Source organism: Aegilops tauschii, chromosome 7, assembly GCF_002575655.3.
Source record: "Aegilops tauschii subsp. strangulata cultivar AL8/78 chromosome 7, Aet v6.0, whole genome shotgun sequence".
Lineage (NCBI taxonomy): Eukaryota > Viridiplantae > Streptophyta > Magnoliopsida > Poales > Poaceae > Aegilops > Aegilops tauschii.
In genome coordinates this window covers 68906668-68932543 of record NC_053041.3, presented here as the reverse complement: position 1 = coordinate 68932543, position 25876 = coordinate 68906668, and the positions used below count along the sequence as shown (strand labels likewise).

Sequence of the window (25876 nt, the reverse complement as noted above, 5' to 3'; positions counted from 1 at the left end):
GACGGGCTTTGAGCAGTGGACCTATCCACCCGTTTGTGTTAGGTCAGCCCATAGGAACACTTTGGAGCAACATCCGGGCCAGACCCACAGCAAGATCCCTTCCGTGTAGACCCGATGCGTCCGTTTCCCCCTTCCAGGTGCCGGCGGCGGCGCCGTCCGTGAGGGGGGGCACACCTCGGAGACGCGTACCTGGCGTTTGCACCCGCCACAACATTTCCAGACTTGTGAGAGGCCGCCTACGCAAGATTTGGCGGCATGCTAGCCCCCGGAGGCCGCCGGCCACAGTCGTAGACACGCGAAGAGCAATCCGCGTAGAGGGAATTGTTCAGATACTACTCCATCACCAACAATTATGAAAAATTACCATCAGTCCTACAACACATGTGCCCACGTCATGTAAAAAACTCATGATTTTATTGCGCTCCGAGTATTTATTAATATTCACGCCGCATTGTTACCGCAGAACGTCTACTACCGTGTCATCGCCGTTCGTGATGGGGGCACACCCCGGAGACACGTGCCGCCTCTTCGGACATGCCACCACACCACCCCACATGTATGAGGGCCCGGTGCGACGCTCGGGTGGCATTGCTACCCCCAGGGCCCCCGTCCCGCCTAGCCCTGTAGCGTTTGACCATGGGATCCAGCCCTTTGACTTTGCACGGACGGGCTTTGAGCAGTGGACCTATCCACCCGGTTGTGTTAGGTCAGCCCATAGGAACACTTTGGAGCAACATCCGGGCCAGACTCACAGCAAGATCCTCTCCGTGTAGACCCGACGCGTCCGTATCCCCCCTCTAGGTGCCGGCGGCGCCGCCGTCCGTGAGGGGGGGGCACACCCCGGAGACGCGTGCCGGGCGTTTGCACCCGCCACAACACTTCCAGACTTGTGAGAGGCCGCCTACGCAAGATTTGGCGACATGCTAGCCCCCGGAGGCCGCCGGCCACAGTCGTAGACACGCGAAGAGCAATCCGCGTAGAGGGAATTGTTCAGATACTACTCCATCACCAACAATTATGAAAAATTACCATCAGTCCTACAACACATGTGCCCACGTCGTGTAAAAAACTCATGATTTTATCGCGCTCCGAGTATTTAATAATATTCACGCCACATCGTTACCGCAAAACGTCTACTACCGTGTCATCGCCGTCCGTGAGGGGGGGGGCACACCCCGGAGACGCGTGCCGCCTCTTCGGACATGCCACCACACCACGCCGCATGTATGAGGGCCCGGTGCGACGCTCGGGTGGCATTGCTACCCCCAGGGCCCCCGTCCCGCCTAACCCTGTAGCGTTTGACCACGGGATCTAGCCCTTTGACTTTGCACGGACGGGCTTTGAGGAGTGGACCTATCCACCCGGTTGTGTTAGGTCAGCCCATAGGAACACTTTGGAGCAACATCCGGGCCAGACCCACAGCAAGATCCCCTCCGTGTAGACCCGGCGCGTCCGTTTCCCCCCTCCGGATGTTGCTCCAAAGTGTTCCTATGGGCTGACCTAACACACCCAGGGGGAGAGTTCCACTGGTCAAAGCCTGTCTGTGTAAAGTCAAAGGGCTAGATCTCGTGGTCTAACGCTACAGGGTTAGGCGGGACGGGTGCCCTGGGGGGTAGCAATGCCACCGGAGCGTCGCACCGGGCCCTCATACATGCGGGGTGGTGTGGTGGCATGTAAGAAGAGGCGGCACGCGTCTCCGGGGTGTGGACCCCCTCACGGACGACATTGCTACCCCCCCTCCCCCGCCCACAGGTACCCCGTCCTGTCTATCCCTGACACAGACGACCGCCGGGTCCAGCCCTTTGACTTTCGCCGGACGTGGCATGTCCATCTATGGCGACGGCTAAGCTCCAGTGGCATTGCTAACCCCCACGGCCCCCGTACCGCCTAACCCCCAGGGTCACGGTGTCACAGGCGTCGCACTGGGACCGGGTCCCATACAGACGGTAAACTAAGAATCTAAAAAAATAATAATTGAATTGATTAAAAACTCCGGTATTCATCATTGAAAATGTACTATCACTGTGAACCTTTTAGTGCTCGGGCACCGGGCCGGCTGCCCGGGCACTGAAAAGTTCACAGTAATTGTCCATTTTCTTCATATAAGTCTAATGAATACCGGAGCTTATAACGTATGGATTAGTGAACTATTTAAACAGGTCAAATTGCTTTTCCCCCGGCGAGGTGGGACTATTTTTTTAAAAAATTGTGGTTTGCATATATGCCGACGGCCTAGCCGTCGGCATAGCCCTCCCATCTATGCCGACGGCCGGGCCGTCGGCATATGTCCACGTTATCCACTCCCCCCGGGCTGCTGACATGTGGGCCGAGCCTATGCCGACGGCATGGCCGTCGGCATAGGGCCAACCTTATCCCCTCGTCTACCCTCCTCCTCCACTCATTTCTCTCCCTCACCGCACCCGACCCGACCCCTACCGCCGCCGCCCACCTCCTCCGCCGCCCGCCCTGAGCACGCCACCGCCCGCGCTGCCCCGAGCACGCCGGCGCCCGCGCCTCCCCGCTCCGACCCGCGCCGCCCCACCCCGAGCCCGCCACCGCCCGCGCCTCCCAGCCCCGACCCCGAGCCACCCCGCCTCGACCCCGGGCCGGTCGCCCCGCCCCGACCCCCCTCCGGCCGCCCCGCCCCGACCCCCCGCCGGCCTCCCGCCCTGACTCCGCACCTCCCCGCCCCAACTCCGGCCGAACCTCTCGAAGGTGAAAATTTTATGTATTTTTTTTAGTCTTTTTTAGTAATTTTGTAGCTAGTTAGATAGGTATTTAGATAGATATTTAGATAGTTAGATACATAGTTAGATAGATAGTTGTATAGATAGTTAGATAGGTAGATAGTTAGATAGTTAGATAGATAATGAGATAGGTAGTAAAAAATTGGTTAGATGAGATGCTATATGTTGCATATCTTGCAAAAAAATTTGGTTCGATGAGATGGATCAATGATTATGACGAATAGGTGATAATGATGATGATGAATATGTGATGACGATGATGAATATATTGTTAATGTTGTTAGTTTTTTTGCCTACATGATGCAAAAATAAATGAATGCATGTTTAAATGTTTTAAATATGCTCTATTAGTTGTGATGTTCTAATTTTTTGTCGCAATGGAATTTGCAGGCTTTGTGGTGTCGCATTTCATCGGAGTGACCGTTGTCCGACGCATTGGCCTCCCTGAGCATCCCTCTGCTGTTCGACTACTTCCTCTACAGCCGAGGGTGAGCTACAAGTCCATCTCCTCCCTTTTTTCATATCAGTAGATTTCATTCTCATGTCACCTGGCGTAACCTAGGCGTCTCCCGTCCGAAAGGGTTGCATCGATAAATATGCATTCAATTGCATATTTATCACCGCAGCTCTTTAGGATTGTCCAGCGTTTTCCACGGACAGCCCGAGGTTGTGTAGATTGGGTATGTTCTCCATGTTCTACCCCGTTCCAAGACAGGATTTCGGCGGCGCCTCCCCATTGTTCTCCGGAGCACATTCTCTCGGCTATTTGCCGAGACGTGTATCTGGAGAACAGCGGGGAGGTGCTGCCGAAATTTTGTCTCGGAACGGGGTAGAATGGAGAACGTACTCAATCTACACATCCTCGGGTGGGATTAGGACCCATCTTTACCTATTAGAGATGTAGGTGGATTAAACGCGGTAGAAACTGAAAATTTGATGTGATTAATTTAAATGAATCCTTAATTATGTTGTGTGGCTTGCAAAAAAGCAGATGATGGCAGATAATCAGTGGATGTACAGTGGTTTTATCCGTCGGAATCGAGTAACATCAGAGTGGATCGCGAAAACCGATGTGTATTTGAAGGAGATATTCCGTCGTCCAATGAGAATTATCCCACCATGCCCCTGTGCGAGATGTGCCAGACGTCACCGTAGAAATTAGACGGACATGAGTGAGCACCTTCGCACGCACGGATATATGCCAAACTTTGACATGCCGCCGATAAACATAGCCGAGCAGGACCGTGGTAGAGAGGAGGTGATGCGACAACGCATCGATGGATATGAGGACGACGGGGTTAGGGACATGCTAGATGATGTCATTGTTGCAGAAACGGGAAATGCGACACCTTCAGAGAATGAACCGGAGGAGCCGGAGGCAACCGCAAAGGCCTTCTTGGAGGTCTTGGCCTCGTCGAAGAAACCTCTTTATGCGGGTGCGAAAATATCTCAGCTGGATGCCATCTCGCAACTGATTGCAGTCAAGGCTGAGTACGGCTGTAGCCAGAAATGCTTCGAAGCATTCTTGGGAGTATGGGCTAACAGCCTCCCTGAGGGTCATGAACTGCCGAAAAGCATGTACGATACAAAGAAAATCATGAAGGCACTCTCTATGGATTATGAGAAAATAGATGTTTGCCCGAAGAATTGCCTTTTGTTTAGGCACGAGTATGCGGATGACAAGTACTGTAGGCAGTGCGGTTCGTCTCGGTACATTGAGGTGGTCGGTGAGGATGGTGAGAAAAAACAGCTAACCATCCCCGTTAAGGTTCTTCGGTATCTTGATTTTATAAAAAGACTGCAGCGCCTTTTCATCACGAAGGAGTCTACCAAAATGATGAAGTGGCACAAGGAAGGTATAAGGTACAATCCAAAAAAAATCGTACATCCATCGGAAGGGGAAGCATGGAAGTCGTTCGATGAAGAATACCCCGAGGAAGCAGCCGAGGCTGGGAATGTTAGAATAGCCATATCAGGTGATGGGTTGAATCCATATGGTATGTCATCCAATCCATACAGCTGCTGGCCCGTGTTTGTAATTCCGCTCAATCTTCCTCCCGGTGCCCTAATGCAACGCAAGACCATGTTCTTGTCGCTCATCATTCCGGGGCCTGATTATCCGGGGAAGCAATTGGGTGTGTTTATGCAGCCGCTGGTGGATGCTTTGCACCATTCTTGGTACTTTCCGACGTTGACATACGACCGGGATCTGCAGAGAAATTTCTTGATGAAAGTTTGGTTGCACTATTGCATGCATGACTTTCCCGGCTATGCTCTATTCTGCGGATGGTGTACAAGTGGGAAGATGCCATGCCCAGTGTGCATGCAGGCTCTGCGAATGATTTGGCTGAGTAAGGGTGGCAAGTATGTAGCCTTTGACCTGCATCGACAGTTCCTCCCTCCAGACCATCCAGACAGGGAAGACAAGAAGAACTTCACGAAAGGCCGGGTTGTTCATGAAGTAACCAAGATTCCAACATTTTCGGGGGCAGATGTTCTTGCTCAGCTAAAAGCTCTCCAGCCTAAAGTCAAAGGCAAAGGCAAAGCCAAAGCCAAAGGCTTCGAGGGATATGGTGAGACGCACAACTGGACTCACATTACCCCCTTCTCGCAGCTTCCCTATTTCAAGGACCTCAAACTTCCTTACAATATCGATGTGATGCACACCGAAAAGAATGTGGCAGAGTCCCTTTTCCACACGATCCTGAATATTCCTGATAAGACGAAGGATAGCGTTAAAGGTAGAGCCGATCAACAGAGAATTTGTGATAGACCACGTCTGAACATGAAGCCTCCCACAGGCGGTCGAAAAAACTGGTTCAAGCCAGATGCTGACTTTGTCCTTAAACCGCCAGGAAAAAAGGAAGTACTTATCTGGCTGAAACACATTTTGAAGTTCACCGATGGTTATGCATCGAATATAAGTAAGGGAGTCAATCTTTCAACGGGCAAAGTGACCGGCCTGAAGAGTCATGACTACCATGTATGGATTGAGCAGATAATGCCGGTGATGGTTCGAGGTTATGTCCCCGAGCATGTCTGGCGAGTGCTTGCCGAGCTAAGCCATTTCTTCCGCACGCTCTGTGCTAAAGAAGTAAGTAAAGACGTGATTGAAAAATTGCATAAGAAGGCACCAGAGTTGATAGTCAAGCTAGAGAAGATCTTTCCGCCAGGCTTCTTTACACCGATGACACATCTCATTCTGCACCTCGCGAACGAGGTATTGTTGGGGGGGCCTGTGCAGAATCGCTGGCAGTACGTCCCTGAGAGACAGAACAAGCATCTCCGACAGAAATGTGGAAACAAAGCTAAGATTGAAGCTTCCATAGCTGAGGCAGTTATCCTAGAGGAGGTGTCAGACCTCAGGACATCATACTATCCAGACCACGTTCCCCATCTGCATAACAAGGTGCCTTGATACAATATAGAAGAGCCGAAGTATCAACCTAAGCTCCATCTATTCAACGCGCAAGGTGGGAGGGCTGGGGCCTCGAAACCTTATAACATGCCACGACAAGAGTGGGAGGACCTCATGTTCTATATCTTGCACAACATCAGGGAAGTTGAGGAAGTGTGGATGAGGTAATACCACTACACCATTCCTTTATGTCTTCCACATCATCATGTTTTATGTTCACTTAGTCCCGGTCTAACACCGGTTTTCTTTTTTTTAGTGATTTCGTTCAAGAGGAATGTACGGGAATGAATCCTCCTACTGAGGCGGAGGCACTTACTCTTCTCCGTCATGGAAACCCTGGACGTAAAAATTTTGTTGCTTGGTTCATGAATCCTCCTTTAGATGACTTGCGTACTTCTTTATATGCTTATGCTTATCTTTATGTTGATTATGATGATGCTTATGCATATATTGTTGTGATGGTGACGGATAATACTTAGATGTGTTCTATATGTCTATTTCCATCATATATATCTGCTGATATGTGCTGTATATCTGAATTGAATTGATTTGAAAACAAACAGAAAAAAGAAAAAAAATCAAATACGAACTATGCCGACGGCTATGCCGTCGACATAGGGCTGGCCGGAGCTCCCAGTTGCTGACGCGTGGCATCTATGCCGTCGGCCTAGCCGTCGGCATAGCCGTCGGCATAGATTTAAACTAAGCCGACGGCTAGGCCGTCGGCATAGACGCCACGTGTCAGCAACTGGGAGCTCCTCGGCAAGTATATGCCGACGGCCTGGCCGTCGGCATACATATAAACTAAGCCGACGGCCAGGCCGTCGGCTTAGCCTTGCCCCAGGAGAGCCCAGTTGCTGCCACGTGGCAGGCCTATGCCGATGGCCTGACCGTCGGCATAGGCTTGCCACATGGCGAGCAGGCGTTGGTCAGCACTTGACGGCGGCCGCCGTTACGAGGTAACGTTGCCGACGGCCAGGGCCGTCGGCATAGATGTACGGACACCGTCGGGATAGGGCCTATGCCGACGGCCTTTCTATGCCGACGGCCTCCCGGACTACGCCGACGGATATGTTGCCGACGGGGGCCGTCGGCATAGGCCTGTCCCGACGGCTAATCAGGGCTAGGGCCGTCGGCATAGGGTGCGATTCCGGTAGTGACCCCCCGGTCGCAGCCCAGGAGCTGACCTGGCCGGTGGGGACGGTGAACCACCGGGAGGAGCGCCTCATGTCTGCGGATCAACTCGCGGCGCAGCTTCGGGAACTGGAGGTCGATGAGGCAACCATGTTCATCTCCAAAGTTTTCTGCCTGCTGCCACCCTCCGTCATCGGCGCGCCACCTTGCTTGGCCTCCAATGCCTCCACAGTTGACGCCCTGCCGTGCCCGGCCTCCAATGCCGTGGCACCAGCCCCGGAGCAGCCGACGTTGATGATCAAGACTCCGGCCATCCCCCGCCGGTCCAGCCCGCGGGTCACGGCCAGGGCGACCGGAATGACTCAGCAGCAGAAGGCGCAAGCAAGGCTCGCCAAGCAGTTGACGTTCATCGACCACCCAGGCCAATTCACGGCCGAAGTGCGTCAGCGCTACACCAATCGTTTCAAGACGCCACTGGGAAGGATGGTCTCCGCTCTGGGGCGGGCTGCTGGAGTGCACTCTTCTGCCTCCCTCAACCTTCCGGATGAGGACCTGCTCGAGCTCGCCGGCGACGCCGCCTGATGCACTCCAGATGTCTAGGGGCCCCTGTTCTGTTGCTATGTTAGTCCGTTTCCAGTTCGTTTCCTGTTGTAGCCACCGCGCCGTCCCCGGACCGCGTCGTAGGCTAGGTTTTAGTTTGTTGCGACCTCGCCGGGCGCCCGTGTCGTCACACCGGCCGTATCTGTCGATGTATGTTTGCTTCGCTGCTCCCTGTTCGAGCATGCCAATGCAATGGGCCCCTGTTCGTGTTTTCCATGAGTAGCTTTTCTGTTTTGAACTGGAATGCAAGGGGCTTGAAAGACCGCGCCCGCAGATGGGGGGTGCGATCTCTGGTGGAGCAGACTAGATGTTCGATCCTTTGTGTGCAGGAAACCAAGCGCGAAGCAATTCCGGCTGCCATGCTTACAGAGATCGCAGGGCCGAGGCTGAACAGTTCGCTGGTTTTGCCTGCGGCTGGAACGCGGGGAGGGGTACTGTTGGCCTGGGATGCCGCCTCCTTCCAGATCGACCAGATCGATTTGTCAGCCTTCGCCGTTACCGCGCTAGTGACGCCGCTGGTCGATGGGGAGGCCTGGACGCTGACCACGGTCTACGGGTCCTCAGAGGACGCTGCCAAACCGCTTTTCCTTGCTGACCTGGCTCGGATCCGTGGGCTTATCTCCGGACCCTGGCTACTAATTGGGGACTTTAACCTAATTTATGAAGCCCGGGACAAGAGCAACTCCAACCTCAATTTGCGGCTCATGGCGCGGTTCCGATCGGCGCTAAATAGCAGCGATCTCAAGGAGATCAATCTGTGTGGCAGGCGGTTCACATGGTCAAACGAGCATGCCTCGCCCACGCTGGTGCGCCTGGACCGCGCCTTCTGCACGTTGGAGTGGGATCTTCAGTTCAGCACTGCGCGGCTCCAGCCCCTCGCCACGGCCATGTCAGATCACTGCCCTCTCATCTTGACGTGTGAGTCTTCATCGCGGCGCAGCGTGCGGTTCCACTTCGAAGCCTTCTGGCCGCATGTTTCTGGGTTTAAGGAGGTTGTGGCAGCAGTTTGGAACGCGCCCGGAGTGCAGGGATGTGCGCTTGCCAGGCTGGATGCCAAGCTCAAGCGGGCGGCTAGAGCGCTCCGTCTCTAGCACAAGCACCACATTGGGAACACCCGCCTGCAGTTGCTGATGGTGCAGGATACGGTTCTGATGCTCGACCATGCTCAGGAAGATAGGCAGCTCAAGCTGGACGAGCTAATCCTGCGCAAAGAGCTCAAGTCGCGCATTCTTGGTCTCACAGTTATCGAGCGCATCAAGGCCAGGCAGCGCGCCAGAGTCAGGGAAGTTCGAGCTGGTGATGCCAACACCAAGTACTTCCACATAAAAGCAAATGGCCGCCGAAGGAAAAACTTCATTGCCTCATTGGCTTCGGGCAGCGTTTTGGCCACGGAGCAGCACCACAAGGAGCAGATCGCGACCGAGTTCTTCGACCGCTTGCTCGGGGACCCGGGCTCGGTGTCGACGGGGTTCAACTGGGATGCGCTTGACCTTCCTAGGGCCAATCTCGATGACCTGGAGGCTGCTTTCACCCGGGAGGAAATTGCAGCCGCCATTGCGGACTTGCCGCCGGATCGGGCTCCAGGCCCGGACGGTTTTTCAGGGGCATTCTACAAGGAGGCGGCAGAAATCATCTTAGACGACCTTGTCCTCGCATTCCAGCAGCCGCACTGCATGAATCGGACAGGCCTGCATCTACTCAATGGGGCACACGTTGTGCTCTTGGCCAAGAAGGACGGGGCTTCAAGCATGGCGGACTACAGGCCCATCAGCCTGTTGCACAGTGTGGCGAAGCTCTTCAGCAAAGTACTTGCAATGAGGCTCGCCAAGCGGATTGACACGCTCATCTCGCCGACGCAGAGTGCATTCATCAAGGGCAGATGCATCCAAGACAATTTTATTTTTGTGCAAGGGATGGCGAGGCATTTCCACAGGACGAAGCGGGCCGCTATTTTGCTCAAGCTTGACATAGCAAAAGCATTCGACACTGTCTCATGGCCCTACCTGCTGGACATGATGCGGGCGCGAGGATTCGGGTCACGTTGGTGCAACTGGATCACCATGCTCCTCGCCACCAGCTCATCCAGGGTGCTCGTCAACGGGGCGTTGGGCCGGTCGATTAGGCACCACAGGGGGCTCAGGCAGGGCGACTCGATCTCCCCGTTCCTGTTCATCCTCGCCATGGAGCCGCTTCAGAGGCTGTTGGACTTAGCCGTCCGTGATGGGCTGCTTTCCAAGTTGAAGGGGAGAATTCCAAGCCTACGAACCTCTCTCTACGCGGACGACGTTGCTCTTTTCTTAAACCCCGTCCGACAGGAGGTTCAAGCCATCCGGCAGATCCCGCAGGCCTTTGGGCAGGCCACGGGGCTTCAAGTAAATTTCTCCAAGAGCAAGGCCATCCCAATCCGCCCCGAGCTCTTCGATGTGGATGATATCATACAGCCGCTTGGGGCTGCACGCGCCGCCCTGCCGTGCTGTTTTTTGGGCCTCCCTCTGTCCCTTCGCAAGGTTCGCAAAGCTGAACTGCAGCCGTTGCTGGACAAGATCTTGGCCCGATTGGCTGCATGGAAATTCAAGCTTTTCACTGCCGCCGGCCGTCTCGTGCTACTGAACTCCGTTATCTCGGCGCTGGCCGTATATTGGCTATCAGTTCACCAGTTACCAGCCTGGGTGAGGCGTCAGATCGACAAAATCAGGAGGGCTTGGCTCTGGCGTGGACAGGAAAGCTGCCCTGGAGGGCACTGCAAGGTTGCATGGGGCAGGATATGCAGGCCTAAAGAACTCGGAGGGCTGGGCATCATCGACCTTGACCACTTCGGCATTGCGCTCAGGCTGAGATGGCTTTGGTGGGAGAAGACGACCCCCTACAAGCCTTGGATCGGTCTTCCTGTGCCTTGCAACGAGGACGACCGCTGGCTGTTCGCGGCAGCCACGACGGTAGCACTAGGCGATGGCCGAACGGCCTCCTTCTGGATGGATAGTTGGCTGCAAGGCCAAGCTCCATGCCACATTGCGCTAGAACTGTTTCGCCTCTCCAAGCGCAAGCACCGCACCGTGCGTCAGGCACTAACCGGCAACCGCTGGGTAAACGACCTAGGGGGACGAGTTCCAAGCAACCTCCTCGCGGCTTTTGTTTCCCTCTGGGGCTGGATCAGTGCTACGACCATCCCTGATACGGGCAGGGACATATTCACCTGGAAGCTTGAGGCCTCTGGCAGCTACTCGGCCTCTTCGGCATACCATTTGCAATTCTTGGGGTCCACCTTCTCGCCTATCATGCAGTCCGTCGGGCGTGCCCGGGTGCCGGCCAAGATTAAGTTTTTCTCATGGCTCCTCTCCGCTGGTAGACTGCTCACGGCGGACCGGCTCATGGCCAGGGCATGGCCTAATTCCTATTTCTGTCCGTTATGCTGGCGCAACCTGGAGACCGCTCAGCACTTGTTCAGGGAGTGCACTTGGTCAAGGAACCTCTGGACGGCGGCGGCCAGCCGCTTTCGCGTCCCCACCTTCCTTTCCAAGCTCCTGGAGGTCTTCAAACTGCATGGTGGATTGGCTGGATGAACTTAGCACGGTGCCTGTTGGCCGCAAGCGGGCGAGATCAATCGCTCTCCTAATCACCTGGTGGATCTGGCTCGAGCGTAACGGCCGCATTTTCAGGGATCTCCAGCGCCCTGTGCGGGTAGTGCTAGAGCTTCTCACCGACGAGCTAGCTACGTGGGTATTAGCAGGGGGTAACCACTTGATGCTGCGAGAATGAGGTCTAGGCAGCCTGGGATCCTGTTTTTTCTTTTGTTTTTCGCAGCCTTTGGTTGCTTTTGTACAGACTAGCACTCTGTCGCTGTTACTTCTCATAATGCAAACGCAGTTCGCCTGCGCTTCCTCGAAAAAACCTACCCGACCACACCTTCGTCTTAACGCCGCCGCCGCCGCCGTCGTCGCGTGGACCATGTTGCCTTAGACGAGTGGAGGGACTGGGCGTCTTTGCCAGGCGACGTGCTAGGCATCGTCCTCGGCAAACTCCGGCAGATCGACATCCTCCGCGGCGCAGGGATCGCGTGCTCGCCCTGGCGGCGGCAAGCCAAGGACGAGCCCGTGCTGTGGCGGCACATCGACCTACGTCCTTGTCTGTGGGAGGAACGACCCATGGCAAGACGGAAGGCCATGGGGCGCGCCGCGGTGTGGCAGGGACGATGTGTGTGGAACGAACCGATCCCGCCGGCAGGATGGAAGGCCACGGCTGGCGCCGCGGTGGAGCGCAGCGCCGGCCGGTGCGAGACATTCCGCGGCCACGTCGACGCCAATGCATGTCCTAGTCTAGTCTACCTCGCCAACAGGCACCTACTCCCGGGTCCTGACCAACTTTCATCTAGCTAGGACATTGCATCCATTGGTCTAGTAGCTAATTGACATGCATGCATCCGTCTTAATTATATCCTGACTATCTCTCCTAACCGATCGCCTGCAGGGCGCCATTGCTGAGGAACCTCTATGTCACGGGCTGGCCTTACATCCCTGACGGAGAACTTATCACGGAGATCATCAAGAAGCTTCCTCTGCTGGAGCGCCTCGTGATGCGGGCCAGGAAGAGCTACTCGTCGCCCTCCTCTCGACCACTGCCCACGCCTTGAGCTGCTCGATGTCCGCCATTGTAGTCCCATGTTTAGGGTCTACGAAAAGCCTAGCACCAGGATACGGGGCTGCACCATCAAAGACCTCCGGCTGCCGCACACGGTCTTGTACTAGTGCGTCGCATCAACAAACAACGCTTGGCATGCTCACAGTGTTGGCACTGTATGCTTTTCTAGCATTGACTTGTTAAATCCTAATTTCAAGTTTCGATCTATCGCTTACTCCCTCCGATCCAAAAAAGAGTGTCACACAGTTTTAAACTAAGGTTAGTTCAACCTTAGTTCAAAACTGTGATACCTACTATGGATCGAAGTAGGTAGTAGTTTAGTGCTTTCATGGCAATTCGTGACCGGTTACCGAAACCCTGCTGCCACATGGCAAATCGTGATCGGAGAGGGCGTCCCAGGGCAAGGGGGCGGATAAATCTATAGTGCCTCGTTTCGCGTGGCTGACCATGCGTGGCAGCCAGGCGCCGGGTCCTCGTCATCGATAGGCACGGGGAAGATAGCACCACTAGTGCGCTCCATGCCGGGCTGGAGCTGGAACTGCATGAAGTACTTGCGCACGTCGAGGAACTCGAGCGCGAACAGGTGCGGGGTGGGTCTCGCTAGCCGCTAGAAGATGGTCGCCGCCAAGGACTTGCAGACGATGGCGAAGTGCACCGACTCAAGCGGGCTGATGCAGCCGAGGATCCTCTCCATGAGGTGGAGAGGGAGGCCGCCAGTCGTTCATCTAGACGCATCGCCACCGGCGGGTTCGGGCTGGACTTGGACGCCGATCTTGCTTGTTAGGGTTGCTGTGGGTTTGATCGGCTCCATGTGGGCGGAGAGAGGAACGTGGTTAGCGTAGGCGCGGAGATATGAGAGCATCTCCAACAGAGACGCTATATAAGTCTCGCGCCGGAAAAGATGCCTATGCATCGCGCGCGACCAAAAACAGTGCTCTAGCAGAAGCTGTAAAATAGAGCACACATAAAAATGGAGCTGTAAATTTAGCGCACGCGGGTTGCGGGGCAGCAAATTTGGGGCGCCGTCTTGTGCGCGCAGGCTGCTGCATATGGGGCCGTCGGGTTGAGCATCGTATTTTTGTGCGTCTGGTAAACCTCCCGCGCGCAAAAACACTATTTCAATGCTGCAAAACTTTTTTAGCGCGCTGCGCTATCGCGAGTCTGTTGGAGATGCTCGGCAAGCTACTGCTTCCCACTGTGTTTTGAGGGACGCACAGCATACTGGCCGGCCCAGTTTGCCCTGGATGTTGGCGAAGGACATGACCGGCCACAAGCCCTGCGGTCGAGCCGACTATTGTTTTACGTTTTGTGCAGCGTTCCTGGGCCATAGTTCGGAGCTTTACAGAAATCTAGTCCTTTCTCGCAAAGACTAGGCCAACATCATCTACACGTTCAGTAAGAAAAGGATAGATAGTTTTGGCCCCGTTCTGCCTTCGGACTCAACTAGTCCGTCAATTACCTGTCGGATACAAGTTGGAGCAGGGCGCCTGGACATTATATTAGGACATAAATACGGAGCTCTGCTGGTGCTGTCAGACGCAATCCCATAACCCTCCTGCTGCCGATCCCATCGATGACGGGCCATGATGCAAACTCTGCCGACGGCAGGGAGATCCCTGCCGAGATTATACGTGAGATTCTACTAAGGCTGCCCACCAGGGACGTCACGCGCTGCTCCGCCGTCTCATGGCGATGGTTCTTCGTCGTCAAAAACCCCACCTTCCGCAAGCTGCACGCAGCCAGCCATGCCGTCGTGGCGGCGCCATCCGAGCTGCTGCTCGTATCGGACCGTCAGGACAAACACCACTGCTTCGTCGAGGCCAGCATTGCCAACGTCTCGCTGGCAAAGCCCATGTGCTGCCTCACCCTCTCGCCGGAGTACCGCCTTACCAACGTCTGCGGGGCCTTCCTCTGCTTTGCGCCGGCGACGATCAACAGGGAGGTGCCGCCGGTGTTTGTCTGCAACCCCGCCACCGGCGAGAGGCTGGCACTCCCCAGGCCGCCTGGGTACGGCTTGGACGACCTCGTCGCCTTGGGATTCAGTCCGACCACCAAGGATCAAGCTGTTCCGGTGTACGGGCTCAAGGACGCTTGATAATAAATACCTGGACGTATACACCTTGGGTGAGTCCAGCGGGTGGCGTCGACGCCCCTACCTCTCCCAGCACAGCCCCGTGCACGGCACCCATCTGCCGGTGCTCGTCGATGGCGAGCTATATGTGTTGATTGACAGGAACGGTGGACACGGCAGACGGACTCACAGGATGCTGGTAATTGACGTGGCTAGCGAGATGCACTGCACGTACCGGCTCCCACGCATTGAGGCCAACGCGTCCGTGAATGCCTTCGAACTGCGTGGCAGGCTCTGCTTGGCTGTGAACACCGGCTCCAAGGTCCAGTTCCGGGTCATGCCGCCGCTAGATTGGCTCGACGCCACAACCAATGAAGACAACACCAAGCTAAACTGGGATCTGCTCTATAGCTTCGACCTTGATTCTGAAAAAGTTTCCTGTGGCCTTCGGAGCAATGCACCCCGGGCCGCTTGGCTTGAAGACGATGAGATCTTGTGCTACAGGTTAGGCGACACATTGTACAAGTACGGCACATGCGGCCACTCGCTAATTGCCAACAAGGAGCCTATGCAATGGAGTCAGAGACTCATACTCCCGCCAACTCCACAAAAGATCTGCCGTCGATGGGCAATTTATAGTGGTTACCGTTCCAATCTACTCTCGCCTCTCATCTTTCGACCGCCGCCGTCTGAAGAGGAGGAGAAAATCATACAATTTGAGAATGTCTTGTTAGAGACACTACAACTCAATAAATCGAAAGGTCTCTCCGCAGCCGATATCACCGATGAGCCAGCAGCCAAGAGGATTTGCAGCTGAGTAGACACGAGAGATCCTACCACATAGATATTAACTTCACTTTTTTTATTCCCAACGGATGAAATTTTAGGTGATATCAGGTGCTCCAAGAAATTACAGAAAAATATAGAATTAATATTTTATTTTTGACTGACAATTATTGCGTGCGTGTGTCTGTGTGTGTGTGACAATGAAAGATTGTGAAATTGAAATATTTTTCATTAGGAACGAGCTCTTTCATCAACAAGTCCAAAAATATTTTGCATACCCGCCAGATTTGGAATGTGACAATGATGGATCGAAAATCTATGGTGGCTGTCACTATCTGACTCTACTCCCCTCTTGTCACCTTTGAGTCAACGTTGTCTAAAGAGGATGAGATGATTAGACAAATTTGACCTTCTTCTATATATTAGAGCATCTTCAATAGATGGTCCAAATTTTCGTGGTCTAAACCGGTGATGGTCCAAATTTGAAGCATCAAAAAGTGTTTTTTACAACTTCAAAAAAGGCTCAACTCCAACAGATGGTCCAAAACGAAGATGTAAAAAAAAAAAAGCAACTCCAACAGATGGTCCAAAGCGAAGATTAAAACGACCAACTACTACTTCATCTCAACATAGTTCAAACATGAAATTCAATATAGTTTCATACACAAATTCAACTACTACTAATTTGAATTACTGGACGAAACTACTCCTCATCGTCGGAGCTGCGGAACTGCTCCCAGAACTCGTCCTTGGTCGGGTCATCGCACCCCTTGTCCTCCTCCTCGGAGTCACCCCAGTCCTCATCCGACGACTCGGTAGGGATCACAATCGAGGGGCTGGCCTCGTCCTCCTTCTTCACCCCCTTCTTTTTTGCCTCGATGTCGCGCTTCCAGTAGTGCTCCAGCTCGGCCTGGACGTACTGCAGATGCTCTCACGCAAACCGAGCCATCGCCGCCTCGTCGCTCTCGCTAGGAGCGACGACAACCGCCAGTCTCTTCTTCCCCTTCTTCGCCGGCATCTCCTCCATCCGGATGCCCTGCGGCACGAGCCACTCCGCCACCGCCCTGGGACTCGACCTCCGGGAAGTTGAGGTCCGTCTTCGGCCGTCCAGCACACCACATCACCACGTCGTAGGCACGCACGGCCTCATCAACGTACGGTGGGATACGTGCCGAGCCACCAACGTCGCCCGGCGTCGGAGAACTGCACTCCGAAGTTCCCGGAGGGCTTCGCCCTCACGCAGAAGAAACCGGACTTGCCCTTCGGTGTCTTCTTCGGCGCCATCGAGGAGCAGGCGGCGGCCGAGCGGGGAGCGGGGCGGCGGCGTCCGGCGCGGGGCGGAGGCAGACGGAGCGGGGCGGCGGCGTGCGGCGCGGGGCGGAGGCGGATGGAGCGGGGCGGTGGACAGACCAGAGGCGGAGGCGGCCGGAGAGGAGGCGGACGGGGTCGGGGCGGGGCGGAGGCGGCCGGAGCGGAGGCGGACGCGATGTGGCGGCGCGGCGGCCCAAGCGGGGTGGAATCGGCGGCGGGGATCTGGATCTACGGTGGGGCGGGGTCAAAGAGCTGCGGCGGGCGGGGAGCGGGCGGGCGGTCTCTAGGCGGAAGGGGAATGAAGTGGCGGTTGGGCGTTTGGCGGGCGGCCGCAGGCGTTCCGTATACGAACCTCTTCAAACAGGGCTTGCCCGAAACAAGTGGGCTATTTGTTCCGGTGCCACCTTTGTTCAATCGAGTCCATGTTCTCTATTTCCCAAAACCCATTCGTTCACCGACCCGTGGACCAGAGGTTTAAAGCTTGGAATTGAGCTTTCTAGCTTTCTTTAGTACAATGTTTTCGCCAGAGCAACCCCGGATTCGTTCCTAAGACTACACTCACAGCTTTCTCTGTTCATGTTCCGGCATAGGAGATCTTGCGGCAACCCTTTCACTAAGAACATTTTAGCCTTTTGCAGATTGGAAAGGATGAATACTTGTGTTGGGTCCTGCAGACCAGGATAGCCTTTGATCAAAACCTAATAAATGTACCTGGGGTTGATCATATTGGTTTTACATCAGTTGCATCTCGTGATGTAAATTTGTATCACAAAGTTTTCAATTTTACATCATCGGGAGGCCGCGGTCCAATTTTTTTTACATATGGACCGTCTGTTGAAGCAGCGCTTTTTGCTCTCGAAACTTCAAAAGTTAGTTATTTTTACATATGGACCTTCTATTGGAGATGCTCTTATATAGCCACTATGGCCCCCATAAAATCAAAATGTCACTCGCTCCATAGCCAATATGGCCAATGTGCCAGCGGCCAAGAGGATCTGCTATTTTTCTTGAGATGGAAGAATCTGGGCTGGCTATTTTTCTTGAGATGTCAGATCTAGATGTTTGAGGCAAAGGCATGCGGCTGTTAACAATAAAGATGCCAAAACTGTGGATGAGAAGTCCAATTTTGTAGGTTTGAAGTCTGTGATGACAAACTATTTTTAATGGGAAAAATAAAAGTATCAACTGATCAAGACTCGCAAATAAAGACCTGATATAGGGTTTCACTGTAGTCAGGCTTGAGAATGCATCACCATCTTCAGAGACTGATATGCACTTCAATTGTTATTTAGCCCAAGTGGCCTACCCAATAATTTTTTGTGCCATGTTTATATCTTCAGAATTAAACCCATTAACGGTCGCGCAAGGGGCGAGCGAGGAGCTATGCCACGTGGGCGTTAGGGGCGGGCGAGGGAGAAAAACAGATAGCCGGGGGAAAAAGAAGATCGGCCAGATAACACCTCCCCTGTCTTCTCTTCCCCACGAAGCAACCTCTACCCCTCTCCTCGTTTCTCTCCTCCGCCTCTTCCTCCAGGGGCGGCTGCAGAGGGATGGGAGTCAAGGGGGCAAGCAGGATGGGTGGCCAGCTGATTTCTTCGCCGGATCTCCCAGCTAGGGTTGCCGTCGCGGCCGTGCCTTCCCGTCTTTGTGTTCCAGCCGGCCTCCATGGTGGTTGCAGGGGAGAGGGAGAAAGGGGATGACATCGAGGAGCTCCGCCCACTTCTTCGTGCGCGGCGGCTGATGCAGCAACGCCTCCATCTCCACGATTGCAGCATCGGTGCTCCACAGTGCGGTCACCGTCTTCCTCGGCAGGAGCAGCGCACCCGTTGTTGCCGTCAAGCGCTGCTTCGCCTCTACCGTCCCTAACTCAGCCATCGCCGGAGGCCTGCACTTCCCTAGCCCTCTTCTTCCTGGAAGGTTCATACCACTGGTTAGTTCCTGTACTTGCGGATTTCTTTATTCCAAATCAGTTGCAGGTACTGCATCTGGCCGTGGATGCATAGCATGGTTCGCTGGTTGTATAGCTTGTAGATAGGCAAATAAATAAATGCCAATGACTTGTTCTTTGTGTTAGATTCATTGGATTTTTTTTCCCAAGGAGGTTATTGCCGGAGGAAACTACTAGCAAATGTGCAAGCTTCCTAATTGGAACTAGTGGATACAGGTTGAAATATTTCTACACTAACTGATGCAACTACTAGCAGATAGCAATTTAAGAAAACAGACAAAAGAGAGCAATTTCAGGAAACAGAGAAAAGCCGATTAAATTTGAGCGGCAAAAGAAGATAGCTCGTGTCACTGCTTCTCTAACTGTCCATGTTTATATTTAAATGTCAATAAGATCATTATGGATGTGGAGGCATGCTTATGCTCACTACCGACAATATGTAGGAGATTGAGAAGTGGCAGCAGCATGGTTTGTCATTATCACCTGAAGCTAATCACTCTTGCTATGTTTTATTGGAATATGTTTCTGTCATTACGCTCTGAAACTAATGCACTTTTTCCTTAATCATGTTCTTGTTCTGGACGGCAATACCTTACATTTTTAATGACTTCTTGCTATCTATTCATGCCTCCAGAATGTGGAAAGTATATGTTGGAACCATCAAAGGTCAAAACTGAAGCAGAAGAATGTGATACCTATGAGGAAACCGGTGAGGAGCCTGTAGCTATGATAGAAGAATCTCCACCTGATATTGGACAAGATGGTCAGTCCAATTGAATATCTTTTACGAATTACTCCATAATAAGTGGCAGTCAGGTTTAGAAAATTGAACACACATATACACAGAATTCAGTGCGCCGATGCCAAATAATTAACATGAGTTTTGGATATCCGTTAGGTTTAGCAATCATCGGTACTTGTCATATGTGATTTTAGAGTTATTGGTGGCATGATGTAGCAGAGCGAGTAACTCATTCCTTCGTATTGAAACTGTGGAGACATGTTGTTACTGACGGTGAACCCTTTCTTCCAGCCGTTCCTTGACAATTACAATATTTTGTACGCATGCAGTAATCCGTTTAAATGCCTCACTTTACTGTTGATTGGTCGAGGTTTATATGAGCTTCATTACCTGTTTCTTGCGACCCCACTAAATAGCTAGGATCAATTGGGTTATGTTGGATGGATTATTCTTCTGTGAGATATAATTCTAAGATATATAATTCTTAAGTTGTGTGCAATTGTTATCCTTGTGGGCGAACTAACTTTAAATTTATAAGTTACTAGATCTCTGACGTTTGTGCGCCATGCAGTAACTGATAACTCATATGATTCAATAAAAGATGTGAATATTGTGCTCCAACTATCTAATGAATTAATGTTGCTATTGTGCACCATTTTGTTCCTTAATAATATGTGGCATTTTGCTGCCTGCTTTGCATATCGGACATCATCAAGTCCAAGGTACTGTTATGCTCTTTTTATTGTAGTACCTTAGCAGAATGGACTACAAACTAGATAAGCTGACAAAGATGTGGCACATGAGATTTGCTCCAATAATGTTAACATGCTGTCGAAAACTCTGGAATGTTACTACTTTTTGAACTGAGTGTCAAACCCAATTGAGTCAAGCCTCCCTTGTAGGAAGGTGCGGCGCTGTTCCTCTCCACGGCCCCATCGGTAAGGCGGCGACAAGAGCGAGCAGGGGGCGGCGCCGCGAGCTCTCGTCCCGAGGAAGCCGCATGAGGACAAGGTCGATGTGGTCGTCCGTGCCTCCTCCATCGCAGGCGGCCATGATTGAGGGGAAGGAGGTATCGTCAGCTACGTGCCCAAGCTCGCCACGGACGTCGGCGAGGACAACCTTCCCTTCATCTCTGCTAGACCCACAAGTCCATCTCTCTCTCTCTCTCTCAATTTGGGAATGTTTCGAAGTGGAACAACAAACCTTGATGATTTGGGTTGGTGTTCAAGGGGAGGCAGATCTGGTGAAGTTGTCGAAGCTCCACCAAAGCTATCATTCTCAAAGGTGCCTTCTCTTCTGACATCCTTGTATGTTATTAGATTTGGTCAGGTTTGTATGAAATGTTGACTTGAAATTTTGAAGGACGTCCTATATACTTCAGTGCTTGTATGTTTGTCTTAGATTCTTATGGTCTGATCTCTGCCCGTAGGAATTTGACTGTTGGCATTTGTTGTTACCAAATAGTTCACTTTTCAGCCATTTAGAAATGAAAAGTGGACTTCTCGTAAATGCCAATTTGGTGAACATGATTTGACAACTAAAAATAATGTTATATGATGAATGAATGATGTTTTTAACAACCAAAGTGATGTTTGACATTGGGCTTTCTTATTCTTGCAGCGCACTGTTACCGAGTTTTTGATGGCTGAGGTTGGCATCTATGTAAGAAACAAATTACCTACTTGTGGATAACAGCTTGTTAACATAGCATTGTAGTAAACAGTTGACATAAGATTTCTGTAGAAAATTCTATCTGTCGTCTGTGGAATTATGTTGAATGGTTGCCAACAGAATGTTTGAAGAATTTCCCAATAAAAAACCTCCTCAGTGTCTATTTTCTTAAGCATTTTCTATTAGGTTGTTACTGTCATAGTATCATACTTATCCCTTTTTTGTTTATTCTATTAGACAAAGGCAAAGCTTTATTCATTATTGTGTTAAGAGAAACTTCTTTACTAGCGGTTTGCTCAGTCCTAGGCTTTCAACAATTTTAAACAACCTCAAATATCACTTCTACTCCTGTCACATAATTACACTTATCATTTATTTCGGCGTTACGGGTCTGCTATGTTGCACTCACCTGCTTCTTAATCTGCCTACAAATACTTATTGAAGCTATGGGTTTCTTTTTCCTTTTGTCAATTGCAGGCAAGGGTGTAAAGCATCTTGGGATCATAATAATGTGTAAAATTCAGAGTTTATTGAGCATGATCATCACCGAAAAGTAGAAATGCATTTGACAAATGGCATCAAATAATTTGAAACATTGGATTTCTGATTCACGTGGTATCAAATGGTATCCTGCTCTTTTGAGATTTCTGATTCACATCGATTTCTGATTTGAAACATTGGATTTCTGATTCACATGGATTTTTGAGAAGTAGAAATGCATTTTACAAATGGCATCCTGCTCTTTTGTTTGTTTGATCCGATTGGCACTGCCGGGTCACAAGGCAGTGAACTGCATGCTGTGGCTGCCAATACCAAGAAGCATGTACTCCAAGGTCTGCTACCTCCTTTCTACACCTATGTCCCTCTTAATTCTCTTTCTGTTGCACCTGAACATCTGAACTGAAATGATTAGCTAGAATAATCATGCTGAAACAAAATCATGTCTTGTACGGTTTCTGATGCTCTAAGCTACATTTTGAAGCAAGAATTAGAGTATCATCCTGAGACGATTGTCTTAATGAATAATTGGTGGGACTCAAGAGGAGGTAGCTATAGATACATAGCACCAGTATACATCAAGCAAAAGAAGGTTATATATATATATACACATGTGTTTAATGGTTTAGTTCATCTATGCTTTTAATTTTATTATTTTTACCAAATAGTGGGGTTATAGTTATTCCCGAGGTCCTTGTGGAGAGTATTCTTAATTGTATTTGTTGCTTTAGGTACCCGTTTATATGTCTTATGAGTATTCACCTACAGGTTGATATATTACAAGATATTTATACATGTTTCTCAAGTATTTTCACTAAAACTATGCATGCTGTCATACAGAGACGCTAACAAATACGACATCATGATTAGTGCGCACAATTCCGCCTCAAGAGACGCGCCCGGGGCGCGTCCCAGCCCCTAGTGTATCTCACAATTGTGGTGTCAAACATTCTTTTTTGGATTGTATGGCAAGGTGGCTTACTCCCAAGTGTTTATAAATTCCCAATAAGTTGAGGGAAGTCTTACAAAACTAACATAAAATAAACGGGTGTATAGATTTACCATTCTCTACTTCTTGAATGAAAAAAATCAATAGCTTAGTATATGTCCATCTCAAAATAGCGCCAAGTGAGACAATGTCACTGCCTACAAACCCAAAATAGCAACAGACCAGAATCATGTAAACAATGACTACCATGTACAAGTACAACCAACACCCAATTCATAAAGTGAACTCTCACATAGTGTTCCAGAACAAGAATTGCATGCCTATAACAGGTCAAGAAATAAACACACACATGTTCCAGCCATATATATCAGTCAACGTCAATTTTATGAATTAATGAACATATATTTTTTAAATAAAACGTTCAAATAGTAGAGGGTGATACGTCCATTTTGCATCATGCTTTTATATCGATATTTATTGCATTATGGGTTGTTATTACACTTTATGTCACAATACTTATGCCTATTCTCTCTTATTTTGCAAGGTTTACATAAAGAGGGAGAATGCTGGCAGCCTCTGTTGGAAAAGGCAGTGCCTAGAAGGCGCTTAGGCACGCCTAGGCGCTAGGCGATGGCCAACCGCCTCGCCTAGGGCATAAATGGAAGTCTAGGCAGGGCAAGCAAGGAATTGTTTACCCAAGTGAAGAATCATGCCAAATTGTACTGGTATACCAAACGGGCCAAATTCCAATGGGAGTAGCTGGAAATTAACTTATTTATTTGCAGTAAATTAATATCTACAAACATATAATACTCACAAATCCATCCTGATAGTAAAACTATATTACCGCCTAGGCCGCGCCTAGGGCGCTTAAGCACCGCCTAGGCACTAGGCGAAGGCCAACCGCCTCACTTACGCCTACCGCTTTTTCCAACCTTGGCGGCAGCTGGAATTCTAGGCTGGAAAAGGAGTAAATATTAGAGACCTATTCTGCACAACTCCAAAAGTCCTGAAACTCCACGAAAGTTATTTTTGGAAATAATAAAAAATACTGAGCGAAGAAAATACCAGAGGGGGCCCACACCTTGGCCACGAGGGTGGGGGGCGCGCCCTACCCCCTGGGCGCGCCCCCTGCCTCGTGGGCCCCCTGGTGGCCCTCTGGTGCCCATCTTCTGCTATATGAATTCTTTCGTCCGAAGAAAAATCATAAGCAAGCTTTCGGGACGAGACTCCGCCGCCACGAGGCGGAACCTTGACGGAACCAATCTAGGGCTCCGGCAGAGCTATTCTGCCGGGGACACTTCCCTCCGGGAGGGGGAAATCACCGACATCGTCATCACCAACGCTCCTCTCATCGGGAGGGGGCCAATCTCCATCAACATCTTCACCAGCACCATCTCCTCTCAAACCCTAGTTCATCTCTTGTATCCAATTCTTGTCTCCAAGTTTGAGATTGGTATCTGTAGGTTGCTAGTAGTGTTGATTACTCCTTGTAGTTGATGCTAGTTGGTTTATTTGGTGGAAGATCATATGTTCAGATCCATTATGCATATTAATACCCCTCTGATTATGAACATGAATATGATTTGTGAGTAGTTACGTTTGTTCCTGAGGACATGGGAGAAGTCTTGCTATTAGTAGTCATGTGAATTTGGTATTCGTTCGTTATTTTGATGAGATGTATGTTGTCTCTCCTCTAGTGGTGTTATGTGAACGTCGACTACATGACACTTCACCATTATTTGTGCCTAGAGGAAGGCATTGGGAAGTAATAAGTAGATGATGGGTTGCTAGAGTGACAGAAGCTTAAACCCTAGTTTATGTGTTGCTTCGTAAGGGGCTGATTTGGATCCATATGTTTCATGTTATGGTTAGGTTTACCTTAATACTTCTTTTGTAGTTGCGGATGCTTGCAATAGGGGTTAATCATGAGTGGGATGCTTGTCCAAGTAAGGACAACACCCAAGCACCGGTCCACCCACATATCAAATTATCAAAGTATCGAACGCGAATCATATGAACGTGATGAAAACTAGCTTGACGATAATTCTCATGTGTCCTCGGGAGCGTTTTCCTTCATATAAGAGTTTGTCCAGGCTTGTCCTTTGCTACAAAAAGGATTGGGCCATCTTGCTGCACTTTATTTACTTTTGTTACTTGTTGCTCGTTACAAATTATTCTATCACAAAACTATCTATTACCTATAATTTCAGTGCTTGCAGAGAATACCTTGCTGAAAACCGCTTATCATTTCCTTCTGCTCCTCGTTGGGTTCGACACTCTTACTTATCGAAAGGACTACGATAGATCCCCTATACTTGTGGGTCATCAAGACTCTTTTCTGGCGCTGTTGCCGGGGAGTGAAACGCCTTTGGTAGGTGGAATTTGGTAAGGAAAAATTTATATAGTGTGCTGAAATTTACTGTCACTTGTTACTATTGAAAGTAATCCTCCGAGGGACTTGCTCGGGGTATCTTCACCCCGACCAGTAGAGCAAAGAGTTGCTCCTCAACCTACTGAACCTACTGAAAATGAAAATGTCTACTTTGAAATTCCTTCGGGTATGATAGAGAAACTGCTAGCTAATCCTTTTGCAGGAGATGGAACATTACATCCTGATGAGCACCTAATATATGTGGATGAAGTTTGTGGATTATTTAAGCTTGCAGGTATGCCCGATGATGTTATCAAGAAGAAGGTCTTCCCTTTATCTTTGAAGGGAGATGCATTGACATGGTATAGGCTATGTGATGATATGGGATCATGGAACTACAAGCGATTGAAATTGGAATTTCATCAGAAGTTTTATCCTATGCATCTTGTTCATCGTGATCGTAATTATATATATAATTTTTGGCCTCGCGAAGGAGAAAGCATTGCTCAATCTTGGGGGAGGCTTAAGTCAATGTTATATTCATGCCCCAATCATGAGCTCTCAAGAGAAATGATTATTCAGAATTTTTATACTCGGCTTTCTGACAACAATCGCACCATGCTCGATACTTCTTGTACTGGTTCTTTTATGATGAAGACTATTGAATTCAAATGGGATTTATTGGAAAGAATTAAACGCAACTCTGAAGATTGGGACCTCGACGAAGGTAAGGAGTCAGGTATAACACCTAAGTTTGACTGTGTTAAATCTCTTGTGGAGACCGATGTTTTCCATAAATTCAGCACTAAATATGGACTTGACTCTGAGATAGTAGCTTCTTTTTGTGAATCTTTTGCTACTCATGTTGATCTCCCTAAGTAGAAGTGGTTTAAATATCATCCTCCCATAGAAGTAAAAGTAGTTGCACCTATTAAAGTTTAAGAAAAGACTATCACTTATAATGATCCTGTTGTTCCTACTGCTTATGTTGA

General features: G+C 50.5%; 2 protein-coding genes and 1 long non-coding RNA gene across 4 annotated transcripts; 2 read left to right on the top strand and 1 right to left on the bottom strand.

Annotated features, from left to right (window-relative positions):
- Window positions 1-14107: 14107 nt before the first annotated feature.
- LOC109755033 (F-box protein At5g65850-like) lies at window positions 14108-14629 on the top strand. Its single transcript, XM_020313914.1, has one exon. It carries the CDS (start codon window positions 14108-14110, stop codon window positions 14627-14629), a length of 522 nt encoding a protein of 173 aa, XP_020169503.1.
- Window positions 14630-16094: 1465 nt separating this feature from the next.
- Window positions 16095-16675, bottom strand: LOC141026838 (uncharacterized). Its single transcript, XM_073503695.1, has 2 exons — window positions 16550-16675; window positions 16095-16310 (listed from the first exon to the last, which is right to left on the bottom strand). The coding sequence occupies exons 1-2, from the start codon at window positions 16673-16675 to the stop codon at window positions 16095-16097; spliced, it is 342 nt and encodes a 113-aa protein (XP_073359796.1).
- A 1498-nt stretch (window positions 16676-18173) lies between these two features.
- On the top strand, window positions 18174-23330 carry LOC120968213 (uncharacterized). 2 transcript variants are annotated; one of them, XR_006667365.1, is made up of 6 exons: window positions 18174-18632; window positions 19285-19413; window positions 20295-20676; window positions 21013-21054; window positions 21541-21896; window positions 23055-23330. It is a non-coding gene; the product is annotated as an uncharacterized lncRNA (long non-coding RNA). The 2 variants fall into 2 exon arrangements; XR_005762450.2 differs by having other exon boundaries at window positions 21541-23330.
- The last annotated feature ends 2546 nt before the right edge of the window (window positions 23331-25876 follow it).

Coding starts and splice junctions, on each gene's coding strand:
- LOC109755033 (XM_020313914.1), top strand. CDS start 14,108: ATGACGGGCCATGATGCAAACTCTGCCGACGGCAGGGAGATCCCTGCC.
- LOC141026838 (XM_073503695.1), bottom strand. CDS start 16,675: ATGGCGCCGAAGAAGACACCGAAGGGCAAGTCCGGTTTCTTCTGCGTG. Junction 16,311..16,549: donor GGCTCGGCACGTATCCCACC/GTACGTTGATGA, acceptor GAGCATCTGCAG/TACGTCCAGGCCGAGCTGGA.